Source organism: Ictalurus furcatus, chromosome 26 (genome assembly GCF_023375685.1).
Source record: "Ictalurus furcatus strain D&B chromosome 26, Billie_1.0, whole genome shotgun sequence".
NCBI classification, from domain to species: domain Eukaryota; kingdom Metazoa; phylum Chordata; class Actinopteri; order Siluriformes; family Ictaluridae; genus Ictalurus; species Ictalurus furcatus.
The window spans coordinates 13,701,309-13,718,808 of NC_071280.1; the positions used below are offsets into that span (position 1 = coordinate 13,701,309).

Consider the following 17,500-nt stretch of genomic DNA (forward strand, 5'->3'; position numbering starts at 1 on the left):
GCCTAACGCATTCAATCAAGTCTAGTCAAGTCAACCTTTATTTAGAACAAAACAACAGAAGTTGGAGCGCTTTACACATCAAACAATCCAACAAAATAAGCCACAACACAGTTATGTTCACATGTACAGTAATAATAATAATAATGATAATAATAATGATAATAATAATAATGATAATAATAATAATGATTAATAAATATGTATTTCATAGGAATAGTTGAGTCATGGGGGAAACATGCTAGACAAAATAACAGGTTTGTGGTGTATTCTGGGTAATTAGTTTAATGAAACAGGTGTATTAAAATGAACAAAATGTTCAGATGGATCATAAGGTATTAATTTTTTTAAGCTATAAATGAATCTATAATTATGTTTTGTTCAATCTCTTGTAATATTGTAGTGTTCATGGTCAGATTTAGGCTATTGATGTTTATACTGTTATTTTTGTTTTATTTTATTTATTTATTCATTCATTCATTCATTCATTTTTTATTGCATCCAGATTATGACAGTTATTCTATTTAAGTTATTTCTATATAACTGTTATATCCGTTATTTAGTGAGACTAATAGTGCTGTCCTGAAGAATGTTAAAAATGTCCGGGGTCGTTAAAAGGTGAGAAAACGAGACACTCTGGTTTCTTTTCAACAAACTGACATTGATGATTTTTTTTTTTCATTGCATGTGGCGTCTGAGAGTCTGAGCATTATAGACGTTTAAAGGAAAACTCTGCCCACGGGTTTGGGTTAACTTTATTGTAGAGAGGGCAAAAAAAAAAAAAGAGTCACCGAATCACCGCCGTCACCAGGGCAACCGAGTGGCATCCGACCGCATAATACCGGTTCACTTCAAAGCGCGCGCCTGCGCCTGTTTACTGCGAGCTCAGGTCTCCTGCCTTCCTCTGTCCAGAGCCGAGAGAGCTCTTGTCCAAACAAACCCGACAAAAACTGTTGGTTTTCGGAGGAAGTTTTGTGAAGAGACAAGCGGAAGGAGGAAGATAGTGTGTCCTGTACAAATGTTTAGTCCAGAGTGGTGCTTATAAGAAACGCATCCTATAGGCTACTAATTAAGAGTCATCTTTATAAGTGCCATTTAATTAACGAACACTTGGCAAATTCACATCAGTATTTAAAAAGAAAAAACAACAACAATGCTAACAGGTCATTACATATTTTAAATCGCTCATAAACCCGTGACCTCTATTTATTATGACTCATTAGCCGTATTTTTTGTTTTTACTACAACCAGACTGTTCATTGAAAATTATTTTTCATTTACTTGACAAATCCGCATAATCCATTTTAAAAATAAAATAAAATAAAATATAGCCTCTAGCAAATATATTTACTAGCTGGTTATTATCCTACAAAGGATTAGCTAGTACGTATTACACTCTATTAGCATATTAGCAGACTTTTATTTTATTTTATTTTACCACTAAATCAGTTTTGTGATTAAAACGATTTACCTCACGATAAAGAATTAAAAAAAAAAAGCTTTCGGATAATATCCCTTTTTTGCTAAAGCCAAAACCAATGTTTAATTTGGCTAACGTGTGGTAAATAAACAGCTAGCAAACAAACAAGTGCCTTAAAAAGTGTTATCTTAATGTTTACACTGAAAGTTATAGCCTAGGTAATGATAATTCGTTCACTGAGTTAAATCATGAAATTTCAGTTTTAAACTTCAAAACTTATCTCAAAGTCAGTTTGGGGGGAACACCCCCCCCCCCCCCCCCCCCCCCAAGAAACTATGCTGATAGGCTACGGAAAATAAAGTCGTGGTAAATTAGCTATTTTAGCTATGCTTAGCCTACTTGAATTTGATATCCATAATGTTAAATAAAAAATAGCCTAACTTAAAATACTAATTTACATCGAGATTCTAAGAGATAAACAAACCATTATTACTTAATTATTTAGTTAAGTGTCTGTAATGATTTCTTTTTTTTAATTGCTTCGTTTTACTGCTGTGACAAAACACCCATCCATCTATCTATCTATCTATCTATCTATCTATCTATTTATCTATGTAGTAGGCAGTAGTAGGCATAGTATGCATAGATAATCTATCTATCTATCTGGTCTATCTATGCCTACTATTTTCTTACAAAGATACGAATTAGCATGTCTGAATTAAACTAGCCTATATCTGCTTTAAAAGACAAGAAAAACATTTATTATCTTTAGTCACTAGTTCGTTTTACTTAAACGGCTAAATAAGCCATAGTAAAAAATAAAGGGGAAAAAAAGGATGGAGAAATGATAAGCCATTAGTGCAGCATTGTGCTCGAATCAGGCATGTGACTCCTCGAATGTTTGAGGTTTATAACAGTGTTTTTTGTTTTTCTTTCTGTTTGACATTAAACACTGTGCTTCTTTATTTTTGCAGCACAGGGTCCCCCACACATTCGCATCCTTTTTCAAACCATGGAAGCTACTACACAGGGAAACCTCTTTGCACACCTTTAAGCCCATACTGCATGGCACATGTGAACACAGTAAGCGGGAACTCACTGCAGTGTTCAGGTTCATTACAGCGATAAACACCTCAAGGTCAACATCAGCAGCGCGCGCGGGACTCCAGCTGTGGCTCGGGTTTCTGCTCAACTGCCAAAACAACAACAACAAAAAAAAACTCTAATCGGCTGTATTAAATGTTTTTGGAAAGTAAGAATAAAAAAAAAGCACACAGAAGGGCTGGGATACACCTCGTGAACCTGTGCTGTCTATTGATGTTTGTATCACATAACCTAGTTTGTTTGTTTGTTTTTTTTTGCTGGTTGAGAGGCTGAAGCTGTCCAGATGCGTGCGTAACCCTAGCAACAAACTTATTATTATTATTATTATTATTATTATTATTATTATTATTATTATTATTATTATTTCTGAGACTCTAGGTTGCAATCTGGTGATGCATGTGCACATCCTGTGCCACCACATTTATACTATACTCCAGATATCCGCCTGAATAAAGAATGTACGTTTTACTTTTACACATTTCCACCTCGTATGCCTTTTTTTTTTTTTTTTTTAATAAATAAATCTCTATTACAGGATTCTCAGGATTACCATTCTCAGGATTACAGATAAACACACGCAAACCAAACACACAGCTATTCATACCTAGATATTATATTAGCATCAACAAATGCTGGTCTTTCGTTTGTAAACGCCACTAAAACCCCATCTAAAATCACAGTCCTACAGTACCACTGGGGCAGCAAACGCTGAGCAACAGTGAGCAAGTATTAGTCACGCTGACTTGGCGTCTGATTGGACGAGAGTGTCGGATTAGGGTTTCAGAGCAGCCAATCGGATCGCAGCGGGGCTTCTGTAGTAAAGGGGGCGTGGGGGAGCGAGGAGGGAGATAAACACAGCCAAAACCGAAAAAGTAGCACATTTACGGACAGATGGGAGAATGAGAGTGTTCAGGCTCTCTTTTTTATTTGCGCATCAGGTTGTGTGTTCGACTGTAAACCTCTACCAAGGGGACTTGTTCAGTTTGTTAGGATTTTAAAGCAAACTTTAATGTGTAGGTCAAAATTTGAGCAGATATTTGTTGGGTCATTCAGGCTTCGTTTTGATTTGCTTTTTTGAGTTGATTTTTACGCACGGAGTTCTTTTAGGCACCGCGTTTCTGCTGAGAAAGCCAGAAGTCAGCAGCGATGTTACTGGACGCGGGTCACCTGGGTCCATTCGCCCGGCATCACCACGCGGGTGAGTCACACGACAGGGACGCGAGTTTTGCTGAAGCGGCGCATGTGGGCGCCTTCAAGCTGAGCCACGGTGAGGTGTCTCCGGGTCAGGGGGCGGCCTTCGGGACGCAGGCTTCAGGCTACGCGGCTCTGGGCGCCTCATACGGAGGCTCCGCGTTCGGCTCGGCCCGAGAATTCCTGTTGCGCGGACGCGGCTTTGCAGATCCAGAGCGTGGCCTCTTCAGCCCGGCGACCGGAGCGCTTCATCCCTCACACGCGGACGCGCAGAGTCATCTACTATTCCCCGGCTTCCACGAGCAGCACAGCTCAACCAACAACGCGCTGTTCGCACGGCCGGACCAATACCACCACCAGGTGTCCAACGCGCGTCCAGACCCGTACGGCCAGTACGGCTTGAACGTAGCAGCTGCGCATCACCATCACCCGGCAGCCTTCTTCCGCTACGTGCGGCAGCAGTGCGTCAAGCAGGAGCTCGTGTGCAAGTGGCTCGAACCGGATCGCGAGAAGCGCCGCTGCGGCAGAACCTTCGGCACCATGCACGAGCTGGTTGCGCACGTCTCCGCGGAGCACGTCGGCGGACCTGAGCAATGCAACCACGTGTGCTTTTGGGAAGAATGCCCTCGAGAGGGAAAGGCCTTCAAAGCCAAATACAAACTGGTGAACCACATTCGCGTGCACACAGGGGAGAAGCCCTTTGCGTGTCCGTTCCCGGGATGCGGCAAAGTGTTTGCGCGCTCTGAGAACCTGAAAATACACAAGAGAACGCATACAGGTGAATACGCCATTCCAGTCTATGATATTCATATCTCCACATCATGATTAGTCTTTATTGTACATCATGTTGTTTTTATTTATTTATTTGATTGTTTATTTATTTGCAACTGCAGTGACGCATAGAATCAAGCTTTTTTTTCCCCCCTCATTGCAATTTGCGTGAAATATGCCTCTGTACTCATTAAGTTATTTCCTGTTTACGATTACCATTTGCATCTTGAATCATTTCCATTACTTTCCACGTCATTGAGTGTATACACATGTAATCAGAGCCACTTCACAAGCTTTTGACTTGCGCGGTTTTCCGGTCATCAATAAGCGCGAGAGGACGTGTTAATACTCCATTTCCATGGTTACGTGATGGCGCTGTTGTGTTTACATGTATGTGCGGTATAGCAGGTCTAAAGATAGGAAGTAGGTGTGAATTGTGCTTTTTTTTATTTTTATTGTGGGCTGAGTGCTGGCAATAAAATGCGGGCTCAGGGTGCATGGGTTCGGGGGGGGGGGGTGGGGTGGGGTGGGGTGTGGTTCAGGACTGTTAGCCTATTCGCATGTTATTTCTTCAGCTGACCAGATTGAACCCATTTTTGTTATCATTTGTTATCCAGGCGAGAAGCCGTTTCTGTGCGAGTTTGACGGCTGTGACAGACGCTTCGCCAACAGCAGCGATAGGAAAAAGCACATGCACGTGCACACATCCGACAAGCCGTACTTGTGCAAACTGTGCGACAAGTCGTACACTCATCCCAGCTCTCTGCGGAAGCACATGAAAGTGAGTTAGACAAGATGCACACAGCTGTCTGTCATGCCGTACACACTATTAGCCTTATAAATTCTTATCAAGCCGTCTCTAATGTCACTGCGGTTTCTTCTACAGGTTCACGACGAGCAGAGTCCAGTGAACGAGTCCTCGCCGACCGGAAGTTCCGGTTACGAGTCGTCCAGTTTGGTTTCGCCGTGTTCAGAGACTCAGAGCACCACCATGTCTCCAGACTCCGCCGTGCTGAACAGCAGCAGTCACAGCAGCATAGCATCCAACTTCAGCGAGTGGTACGTTTAGGAACCATGAACTTCTCATAGGTTGTGGCCAAAAGTGTCAAGAAGGGTATAATGGCACGGTTTGGGACGCAGCAAGACTTCGGTGATCAGCAATGTAGACAATCCTCTAAAACATAGTAATATTGTTTATAAAATAATCACGTACAGTGATGTTATGGACAATTACAGGCTCCATTGCCTGGTCACACTTTAATGTTTTTAATGCGTCCTGTGATGATACCCCACGTTCCTCCCTCTATTCCTCCACTCACTGGAACAATCCCCTTTTCCACAACACGGAACTCAATTTCTGTCGATTTAAAATGTTCACTGTAAAATCTCTGACTCTTCTCAGAGTGAAATGTATATATAAAATAAATGAAGGTTTATCGTTTTTTTTTTTTTTAAAAATCAGTATTGCACTGTGAAAAAAATACTATTCTCCGCTGTGTATTATAAACAATGAAGGATGTATTTCTCATATAAAGAAATAAATATTTGTTTTTCTCTAATAATGTCTACGTGGCTGTTTGTGTCTTTATTATGTGCAATGAAGAGTTGACTGAAGGCTTCAGTCTCACACACACACAAACCTTCCCAGAATTTTATAACTATAAAGAACAATGGACACTTGTTCCTTTATTATTGTTATTATTTTTATTATTTATTATAATTTATTTATTATTATTTATTATTATTATATATTTATTCTACTTAGTTTATGAATTGTTAATCTTCCATATTCGGCCTATAGAATTTTCTTATTGAAATCATATACATAAAACATGACCTCGACATTTAAAAACATAGCCTATAACATGCACTTTAAAAGACAAATATTTTCTGGAAAACAGCTAATAAATAGTGTCCAATATTTATTATATCACATCATATGTTTTAAGACTTGTAATAATTTTGTAATGTAAAATAGTTAATACTCCTAAAAGTAAAACGTACAACAGTGACGAATTAAAATTCAGTTGGAAATTACAGTGTTATATTTAAAAGTTTGTACAATATTTTTCACAACTTATATTTAAAGAAAGGTGACATTAAATAACATTATTTTGTGTTTCAAATGACTGATGATATATGTTTTAACAAATAAAACATATTTTAACAAATAAGCAAGAACATTCACACTAAATGTTCCTCAGTGGTGGAATGCACTTCCAATCTCAATCCGGACCGCAGAATCTCTCACCATCTTCAAAAAACAGCTAAAGACCCACCTCTTCTGTGAACACCTAACAAACTCATAATTAAAAAAAAAAAAAAAAAAGCACTTACACCTCTACTCTGCACTTTGCTTCTTCTGGAATTCAATTAATAGATCTCATATGGTAGCACTTCTTGTATTGTTCTCTGCTTGTATTTTTCTCATTTGGAAGTCGCTTTGGATAAAAGCGTCTGCTAAGTGAATAAATGTAATGTAAATGTAAACATACTTGAAGATTTTATGTTGAAAATCGGTTTTATGTTGTAAATCAGACGGTATTTGGAAGACGCCCTTATCCAGAGTGACTTACAATTATCACATTTTTTATTCAACTGAGGGTCAATGGGCCTTGCTCCAGGGCCCAGCAGTACAGCTTGGTGGTGCTGGGATTTGAACTCACAACATTCTGATCAGAAGTTTCTACCAAATATATCAGTTCATCCAAAGGAGTCTTAATAGGTCCTTAATTTATTATATATGTACAAAAAATATATTTGTACAGAATTGGTAAGTTTGTACGTTACTCTATTAATCTTTAACACACCATGCTGCAAACAAGTAAATAAATAAAAAATCACACCTATATATATTTATTCACAATCAGGTGAAACAGATATTTAGCTTAATAAATTGCACTTGATCATGATCTTTTTCAACACACATTACATCCTAAAACCTGTAATACAATGTATATAAATCCCAGCAGTATAACTGTAGAAAATCTATTTATTTGTTTGTTTGTTTATTTATTTATTTAACAGGGACCTGTTACACGGATTTTAACAGTAATGTGCATATGGCTTCTAACTTAAGCTTATTTATTATGACAATTAATATTATGATTTGATATAAAATATCAGAATAGCATAAAATATTAGTATTATGAGTGGATTTTAAATATCTGCATATAGCCTAATAAAATGTTATATATTAGTATTAGAATGTTAGTATTATTTGTGGATATAAAACATATGCATTGTGATTTCATATAAAATGGTATTTTTTGTGGATGTAAATCATCATCATCATCATCTTCATCGTTGTCATGGACACCTCTGGCTTGCTCATAGGGATAAATGTAGGGATACATTTAAAATTGACAGAATTGATAAATGTCTGAAAACTGCTTTGTGACAAGGTCCCTTGTTAAAAAGCGCTATACAAATAAAATTGAATCGAAATGAATTGAATAAAGAATATTAGTATGATTTGGGGTTATTTGTGGATATGTATATCTGCATTGTGATTGGCTGAAAGGGAAAACACCTCCAAGCGCTGGGTAAGTCTTTGCGGTGCGCATGCGCAGTAACCTCACGCACCGGTCATCATGGCGGCTTACAGGATAAAGCCAACCTTTCAAAGGGTTTTACACGCCGTAAAGGTGAGAGTGTCGTCCTCATTTTTGTAAAACACAGACGCACACACGTGATAGTGAAAGCACGGGTTTGTAAATTCATAAAAATGTCTATTTTCAATAATACGACGTCACGGTGTCGCAGAGAAACTGGTTAGCGAGTTGAGCTGAGTGATAGGCTGAATCCCAAATACCACTTTTAACCCTGTTCAAGTGCACTTCAAAAGCTATGACGGGATGGGTTCTGTGACGTACGTAGTGCACTATGTGTGTATAACACGAAGGTATTTGGTATTCAGTCGTTATTCAGTGTCTCAGCACAAGTCCTTCAAAAATGTGGATTGCATTTACCAGATATTTATATAGTTTAGTTTCCGGAAGTAGGGTTTAAATGCAGCCGCATTGTTTAAATAGCAGCTGGTGTATCTAAAGTGTCAAAGCTTCCTGCTGAGAGACTGGAGGGCTTTTCAGCATGTTCAGAAATTGAACACGAACTCAAATCAACGTTAGTTAATGTTCAGTTGTCTTTGGCTCCATAATAACCTTGTCCGCCTTGTTTAACTAGCTGTCCTTATTTAAACTTTCCACATCACGTGACCGAAATGAGGTCCATCATAGTGCACACACCTACACGCAAGCACTTTTATTTACACTGTATATTATATTACATTTTTTACCCTCCTACTTACAGCTAGCTTTTAAGATCACGCCCTGGATCAGTATTCTGTTATTCATTACAGTATATGAGAAGTTCTGATCTAGGGTCAGCGTTTATTGGGAATAAAATACAGAACAGTGTTTATAATTCTATAGTGGTTGTGATATAACACAAATTGAACTGTGAGCAATTTCCCGCCCTCTTGCCCCAAATGTAATCGTTCATCTGTGACATGTTTGGTGTCAAACATGTCGGTAAGACTTAAAATGGGCAATATGTAAGGAATAAAACACAACAGGACGTGCTGTTATAGCATATAATCCAAGACGGGGTGTCGCCATGCAGCTCGACACAAAGTATTCCTCTTATAAAACGGCAGCGTTGTTAGTTAGTTCCTGGTTATCATATATGTCATAGCAGCTATAAGCAGTCCTTTTGTCACCAGCCTCACTTTTTCTCTTTCTTGATGTTAATAAGACAAAAAAAATAAAAAAATAAAACACAGGTTATGTTCCTGAGGAACCTGAAAACTGAGGACTTTCTCATGGCGGGAAACTTGAGACACAAGACCCCTTAGAGAAATCTTCGCCACATCAACGATGAAATGTTTTTCTTTTTGTTAAATAACAACGTTTTAAAAATGTGTTTTTTTTGATCAGCACTTGTGTAGATTGTCCTCCATACAAGTCCCTGTGAAAAAGATGTTACTATGGAAACAGTAAAGTATTAGTATGAGCGCATTAATATATACCTTAGATTTGGATTAAAGCCGGCGCTGCTGTCTGAGCCGCTGTTATAGAAACCTAACTGACACCTTCTGACCAATCCGATTTGAGAATTTAATAGCGCTGTGGTATAAAGTGGGAATATCACATTACGATACTCGTCATTATCACAATATAAATTTGTACAGGATTTCGCTGAGATTGATTTTGCTGTGGCTGTGAGTTTTTTTGTGCTTTATTTGTTTTGAATTGATGAAATCGCAGGAAATTGTTTTGCGTGGTCTTTCGCTGTGAAGTTTGTTAGTAAATGAGACCTTTTAGGTGTACTCATGTTCGACTCGCGTGAATCGAAGAGTGCTTTGGCTGAACGCGCGTCGTGATGACGTCACATGACGCGTCTTGGCCCAAATCTGTGGAAAATTTGCGGTAATTTAGGAAAATTGCAAACTCCTCCGAATATTGTGGAGTTTTCTTGATTTTTGCGTTAATTTCTGAGATCACAAAATCCTGAAGGGATTGCAGTATTAGTTTTCTTAACTAAACTGGATACCCTGGGGTGGTGTTTATTTGAGATTTAAGAAACCAACTAAGTATTTAACAAGGAAAGCGTGGGAAATTAGTAGGGACAATTAATGCTAAAGCTGAATCTTAACATCCAATCGTTTGCTTGTTAAAGTGACACCTGGTGATAGGAATGTATTATGATGTTAATACTGATTTTACGTCTTCATTTCGCCAGCATTAGCCTCGGCTCATTGGCTATACTTGGCGTGAAGGAAAAAAACAAATGTTTAAGAGGCGTCTCTAGATGATTAATTTGCCTAATTTGGTTTCCTGTAATGTACATATTGCAGTGCTGACTGGTTAAAATAACTTGTCTGTTTCAGCACGCCTCTCTGCGGCCCACGTGCTGGCTCATAAGCCGCCATGCCTACTACTCCACTGTGTATGACCCCAGCGAGAAGGTGAGCTTCAGAACCTCTGCTACATTTATCAGAGACTCAGAATCAGTTTTTATCACGTGTATGTGTGTATATATGTGAATAAATGGGCGGGGAAAACCGGCGTTGAGGACATATGAGCACTCCCTCATGGCACGGGTTCATGGGAGACGAAGATCTCCAGCTGCCCAGTCTCCAATACAAACATGGCAGCATCTTGGTGCTTTGATCTGCCTCCTTCAAACAGCCAGTGCCCAGAGGCTGAGAGAGAGAGAGGGAGAGGGATGGTACATTTGGTACAGACTTAGGAATGCAATACACATTTCTGCTTACTGTGGAGTAACACTGCTGGAATCCTGTGTGTGTGTGTGTGTGGTGTTATGTTTACTCAGGAGGTTATAACACACAGCTCAGATTAGTGGAATGTACTAAGTGGCCTGGATTTGTAACTAAACCCAAAATGTGATTGCACTGTAGACTGGAACTAGTATAAATACCAATGTACTGATTTGATGGATGAATAGATGGATGGATTAATGGTTGGCAATAGCAATATTAATGAATACATGAAAAGATAAATATATATATTGGATTGGATGGAGGGATGTAGAGTTAAACCTAGTCGAATGCACTGATAGATGGATGAATGCGTTGGTGGTTAGATGGATGGATAGATAAATGTGTAGGTGGATGGATGGATTGGCAGATGGACTGATGAAATGGATAGATTGTAGGATTGATGTTGGGATACATGAATGGATGATAGATGGATACGTGCATACATGGATGTATTGGTGAATAGCTGCATAGATTGGTTGGATAGATGGTGGATAGAGGGATGTATAAAAATAGTTGAATTTACAGGTGGATGGATAGATGGAAACATGCTTGAACTGGATACATAAATAGGTAGGTGGATGAACACATAGTCGGGACAGTGGATGGATAGATTCATAGATGCATGATTGGATTATATCGATAGAGGAATAGATAGGCTGTATGGATGGATGGAGTGATGTATAGTTAAATATTTGAATAGAATGATAGATGGATACATACTGTACATGCATGAATGAGTGGATGGATTTGATTGTTGGATACATGACTAGATGGGATGGTTGGATGTATAATTAGAAAAGTTGAATGGATAGATGGATGGATACCTACATGGATGCGCAGGAGGTTTGACAGATTGAGAGATGGATGGATGAATGGATCGGCAGATGGACTGATGGAATGGATGAATAGGTAGGCTGGATGGATAGAGGGATGTATAGTTACATAGTTGAATTGAAACGAATAGGTAAACGGATGGGTGAATAGAGAGATGGACCACGGTTTGGATATGGATAGAGTGGTATATTGATAGGTGGATGAATGGATGGATAGAGGAGAGTCTAATAGTTGGATAGATTGATTAATTGTATTTATTTTGTGATTGATCTGTTTCTCATTAGTGTTAAAGTAACAAGATTGGATATTACAAACGTTCAAATTTATATTCATTAAGATACAGTATGGTGAAGAGAAAGTATTCACTTACACACACACACACACACACACACACACACGCACACACACACGTGGGCAAATGACTTGTTGTCACAACGAAAGTCCTAATCGCTCTGTGTTCTGGCTTTCTTCCTGCAGACCTTTGATAAGATCCTCATTGCAAACAGAGGAGAGATCGCCTGCAGGGTAAGTGGAGTGTGTTTGTGTGTGAATTCTCAGAAGGAAAGTGTGTGTTGTTGAGCTCCTCGGGCGTTTACAGGTGTGGGGTCACTTCAACAGTCCGTCTGAACGGAAATTCATAAAGAATGCATCGTTTTATTCCGGGAGCTGAATTTCATCATCGATTGATTTTGTACGTATGCGTTGTATCCAGTTCTGTCCCCAAACCTGTAACACAACATTTCACTAACACACACTTACAAAATGCTGTGGAATAAATGCGTTTTGTTTTGCAGTGCAAAGTAATATAAACCCTAACAAGCACTCACGGACGCTGCACCTCTACACCCTTCGTGTCAGATTGTGATATGTTTATAGCCTTTATATGAGCTGAAGAGGAAAAGGGTTTTCAAAGCAGCAAATGAACACAATTTGAATATGATTTTTAGTTTCGTTGATTTATACTACACAGTACATCTTTATTTTTATTCAAGAATAATAACAGAAACGATTTGAATTGTGTAACAGAAGTTTCAACTCACTGAAACGGCAGTGGAAAAAAAGGGCTATTCCCAATGCTTGTGTAGTGGCGCTGATAGATTTTCCCTCTTTTCTCAGTTACAAAATGGCTTGTTTTTCTCCCATAGAGAGCTCTCTGGTCTTCATGTTGGTTTATCCTTTTTAACAACAAACCATTCTTCACAGGTGAAACCCAGGGCTCAAACCAAGAGTGATCAGTATAAATTGTTATTATTTTGTTTAAAGATCCTTTTTTTCCCATTTAGTATTGCCTTTCAGAAGCTAAATAAGGTATTTACATGTCTCCCAGAAGACAAAATAATAACAATTTACACTGATCATCCTGTTCAAAAGTTTACACCCCCCCCCCCTTGCTCTTAATGTATCGTGTTGCCTTCGTTTGCACCTTTTGTAATAGTCGTGTACGAGTCCCTCAGTCATCCTCAGTGTGAATAGATGGATCTCGACATCATATATTCTCTGTTGGAAAAGGCTCAAATATGCAGAAGATGCTGGAAAAGAAAGAATGTGCAGGACCTGGAGGATTTTTCTGAAGAACAGTGGGCAGTTTAACTGCTCAAGACAAACAAGGGACTCATGAAGAACTATCACAAAACATAAACACAGTCGTTGATCATCCAGGTAACAACACACGGTATTAAGAATCAAGGGTGTGTAAACTTTTGAACTGGGTAATTGTTATAAATTCAGCTATTATTCTTGTCTTGTGGACTATATATAAACATCTGTTCTGTGAAATAGCTTATTCAGGACAGTACTAAATAAAAATAATATGGGATTTTTATGATCAATCTTATTTTGTTAAAAGTATTAAGATTTTGCAGATTCTACAAGGGGTACACACACTGTATGTACATATATATGTATATAATGAAAAGTAAACGCTCTAAAAATACTTTTCTATGATGGATTGGTTGGTATTTTGAAGCATGTACCATAACAAAATATTGAACATTCCGATTTTATATTTCACATCCATTATATATGTGTTTTAGATGCTCTACCTCCCCCCCCCCCCCCCAAAAGGCAACAGGAACATGTTTTGAATCACAACCCAGATGTTACAGTTACTCAATGTTTGCACTTCCTTCTAACAAAATCTCAGTACACCACTATCTCTTAACTCCTTCAACTCCTTGTCTCACCCTCAGGTGATTAAAACCTGTAAGAAGATGGGGATCAGGACAGTCGCTGTGCACAGTGACGTAGACTCGAGCGCGGTGAGTGACTCGTACAAAGCAGTTTTAGTTAAAGTCAAGTGTTAAAGTTGTTAAAGTCAGGCAGGGAAGGTGCTGTGCTGTGCTCCCTCCATCCGCTCGCTGTTTTCCACCCCCGTGACTGATGGCTGTCACTCATCCCCCTCCTCCATATGCATGCGAAGGCTTTTTCACACAAAGTCCAGGCTGTCCCCCCTGCTGTCTGAATCCAAACCGGGGGAGGGGACGTGGTTTGATGGTAAAAGAAGGGGGGGATGGAGTGACGTTGTGCATTTGATTGGATGCTTCTAAAGAGCTTTTAAATAAAGATCTCCTTAAACAGAACGGCAGGGGAGCGGCTGATACGCATACGAGTGGAGTTTGGGTTAGAAGTCCATATTTGCTGGCTTTAGGGTTGGTCTTTTGGACTTTTTGTGAGTCAGGGGGGGTTGGTAATCCATATTAAAGTGTGTATTAACGGTTATTTGTCTTGTAAACATGGTTTCTTCCCTCGACTTGAGCGGGATTTGGACTTGCATCAAGATGTTCAGCACGTCATGTTATCCAATCAAAGCACACTTAAATAATGATATAAATGTAACATTTTGTCAATTAAATAGACTTATTTATCATACTGTAATATGCTATCAGATTTAAGATGTGCCGTTCGTTTTAGCTCTAAAATCATTCAAAAGAATTTCTTAAGTTCATATTTCACTTATGATCCATTAAAAGATCTTATGGATCTTATCGATCCGTAAAAAGATCCATTTTTTTTTTCTTTCTTTGCTTATATATTCTTTTAATGTTTCTATATTCTGTTTTTACATCCTTTTTATATGTTGTCTAAAACAAATAGTTTTATTATTATTTTTGGCTACAGTTTTTTTCCCCTTTATTTCTGTTTGTTAAGCACTTTCAGCTGCGTTTTAAACGTAGGAAAGGTGCTGTAGAAGTCGAATAAAAGTCTATTATTACCAGTATGGTTTGTGATTGCACTAATCCGTAGTTTCTTTCACATCTGCCATTCAGATCGTCAAATAAAAAATAAATTGCTACTCAATCATTTCAATAAAGGCCAAAAATGATCGGGAAATCGTATTGACCTGTATCTAATTGCTCCCTGTAATTTCATTATTTGTTAGAGAACATAGGTTTTCCAAATTGGCGTCACAATACGGACATGATTATATATGATCATAATTAAAAATCAACCAATGTTCATTTGACAAAAACTAATGACATATTCTTTTTTTTTTTTTTTTTTTTTTTTAAAAACACCATTCAAAACATTTATCAAAACACACACTACTGGGTATATTGGAAACACCTACTCGTTCCTCGTCTGATCTTTCTGCGATATCGCGACTGAATGAATGCGCCCTGATCTCCAATATATTCTAGATATTTTCATTACCCTGTTTGTTAGCAGTTGGGAAGGGAAACTCTGGTCCCCTCCTGCCTCAGGACGATCCTGCACCGCCTAAGGTGAACTTTCCCTTCGCTGCCAGATGGAGAACAGAGTTTATTGTGACAAATGGTGCGAAAGAACGAAGCTCTTATGAGGACAGGAGACAGACAGAACACATGGAACCTGCTTAAAGCGCTCAGTAAAAACCACTGACCATGCAGATGGCTGGTAGACCACAGTGTGAAAGACTTCTAGTTAGATTTGTGGCCATAATAAAAAAAAAAAAAGCATATTTGAACCACTATACAAGGATAGAGGAAATGGTTGGAAGAGCACATAAATAAAGGACAATTTCTGAGCAGTGAACAGAGAGAAGTCTTGTTTGTTTGTTTAAGAAATTGGTGTTGCGTTAGTAATTGAGAAGAAGAGGAAAGGGATTACCTGATGGGAACAGCTGAAATAATTCATGTGGAAGGTGTGACAGATCTGCAGTACTCCTGTTTGAGCGGTTTACTGTTATGAGGTGGACAAAGCGGTAGCTAATGAAATGAGAAAGGGTGAGCTAGTTGAATAGTTACGTGCATGAATACAGGCCGAGGGAAATGAATTTCGTTTCCATGGAGAACTTGGTGTAGCCTCTTCTAGTAAATTTTCTAATGTAGCACATCATATTTGCACTCGACAAAAAATAATAATAAAAAATCACAAGTGGTGTGACAAAAGATCAGCATCTTTTTCTCCAGAACCAGAATGTAGGTACATTGCTGAACTAGGATGATGGATATATAAGAGCATTGGACTGCACTTTATTTCGCTCAGTTTAATTAATGTTTCCACAGAGCTGCATGTTCCACATTTAATCTTAATGAATCACTTAATTAAGTGTTTTTTCGAGGGGAGGGGGGGGGGTGTGATGAAGGAAAAAGCAATGCTAAACTGTGTCATCAGCGTAGCAGAGATCTGATCACTGAGCTTTAGAAATGTAGTACAACCCAAATTCCATCCAAAATCCATCCCATCTTTACTTCTGAGAGACTCTGCCTCTCTGAGATACTCTTTTTATACCCAATCATGTTACTGACCTGCTGCCAGTTAACCTAATAAGCGGCAAAATGTTCCTCCAGCTGTTTCTTTTCAGTGACACTTACTTTTCCAGCCTTTTGTTGCCCCTGTCCCAACTTTTTTGAGACGTGTTGAGGCCATCAAATCCAAAATTACCTTATTTTTTTCCTTAAAATAGTACATTTACTCAGTTTAAACATTTGTTTTCTATGTTCTATTGTGAATCACATACGGGTTTATGAGATTAGCAAATCATTGCATTCTGTTTTAATTGACATTTTGCACAGCGTCCCAACCTTTTTGGAACTGGGCTTGTATATACAGTAAGGAAACAGAAGTGGACCGAGTACTGGCTCTTGGGGAACTCCTTGAGGCTATTGAGGATGTGAGGAGATTAAACCGAACGTCTTGCTGCATCACGGTGGGAACAATCTTGTAGATCTGATGATGCACAATTGCAAAAAAGATGTTGCTGTGAGGACGTCTTGTTTATTCTTTTTCTGGGACGGGGTGGAAAAATTCGACAATGTCTTTTACCCAATCTCAACAGCAGTCAAGGAATTCAGGTCACTATCAGTCCAATAGTGAATTCTCGCGTTTCTCCTAATAACACGTCCCACCAGGATCTCCGGTAATCACCTGAGTTCTGCTTCATCCCCCTCTGACAGCCAGCTCTTGCCCGAATGCCCTCCTGTTGAGTGTTATCACTGCACCAACACCCAGACTAGCTCATTGCAGGGTTTAATAACTGTTAACGACTCAAGTCAGTCATGTTGGTGCTGAGAAAACTCGACTGTCCTGGGAGGCATGAGAGGTCATCGCTCTCGACCCCGAATTGCAGCACGACTCGTGACGAGCGCTCGAGCCGCCACGTCTCTTTCCTAGCGTTTGCGTGTTAAGTGAAGTGGCGTGAAAGGCGACAGCTGGTTAGTGAGCGTTTTCCGACGCTCTCCTGTTGATGCAGTTGATGTTGTTAATGCTTCCCCTGGGTGACGTCTGTCATTTCATTACCTAGACGCGATTCCTAATAGGCTGTGTGTCTCTGTGTGTTTGTGGTTTTCCTTCAGGTTCACGTGAAGATGGCAGACGAGGCCGTGTGTGTAGGCCCAGCCCCGACCAGTAAGAGCTACCTCAACATGGACGCCATCATGGACGCCGTCCGAAACACAGGAGCTCAAGCTGTGAGTGTGTGT

The 17,500-nt window shown here is 39.1% G+C and overlaps 2 protein-coding genes across 3 annotated transcripts in view; both read left to right on the forward strand.

The window, feature by feature from the left end:
• The first annotated feature begins 2,598 nt into the window (after positions 1 to 2,598).
• zic2b (zic family member 2 (odd-paired homolog, Drosophila) b) lies at positions 2,599 to 6,119 on the forward strand. Its single transcript, XM_053615527.1, has 3 exons — positions 2,599 to 4,490; positions 5,101 to 5,264; positions 5,370 to 6,119. Exons 1-3 carry the CDS (start codon positions 3,668 to 3,670, stop codon positions 5,550 to 5,552), a joined length of 1,170 nt encoding a protein of 389 aa, XP_053471502.1. The 5' UTR covers positions 2,599 to 3,667; the 3' UTR covers positions 5,553 to 6,119.
• A 1,877-nt stretch (positions 6,120 to 7,996) lies between these two features.
• Positions 7,997 to 17,500, forward strand: part of pcca (propionyl-CoA carboxylase subunit alpha) — a 48,693-nt gene continuing 39,189 nt past the window's right edge. The window contains exons 1-5 of one of the 2 annotated variants that reach the window (XM_053615176.1): positions 7,997 to 8,130; positions 10,374 to 10,451; positions 12,078 to 12,125; positions 13,790 to 13,858; positions 17,375 to 17,488. In XM_053615176.1, coding sequence (XP_053471151.1) covers positions 8,077 to 8,130; positions 10,374 to 10,451; positions 12,078 to 12,125; positions 13,790 to 13,858; positions 17,375 to 17,488 — 363 coding nt within the window. In that variant the 5' untranslated portion in view covers positions 7,997 to 8,076. The remainder of the gene's footprint in view (positions 8,131 to 10,373; positions 10,452 to 12,077; positions 12,126 to 13,789; positions 13,859 to 17,374; positions 17,489 to 17,500) is intronic. The other variant, XM_053615175.1, reaches the window with a different exon arrangement.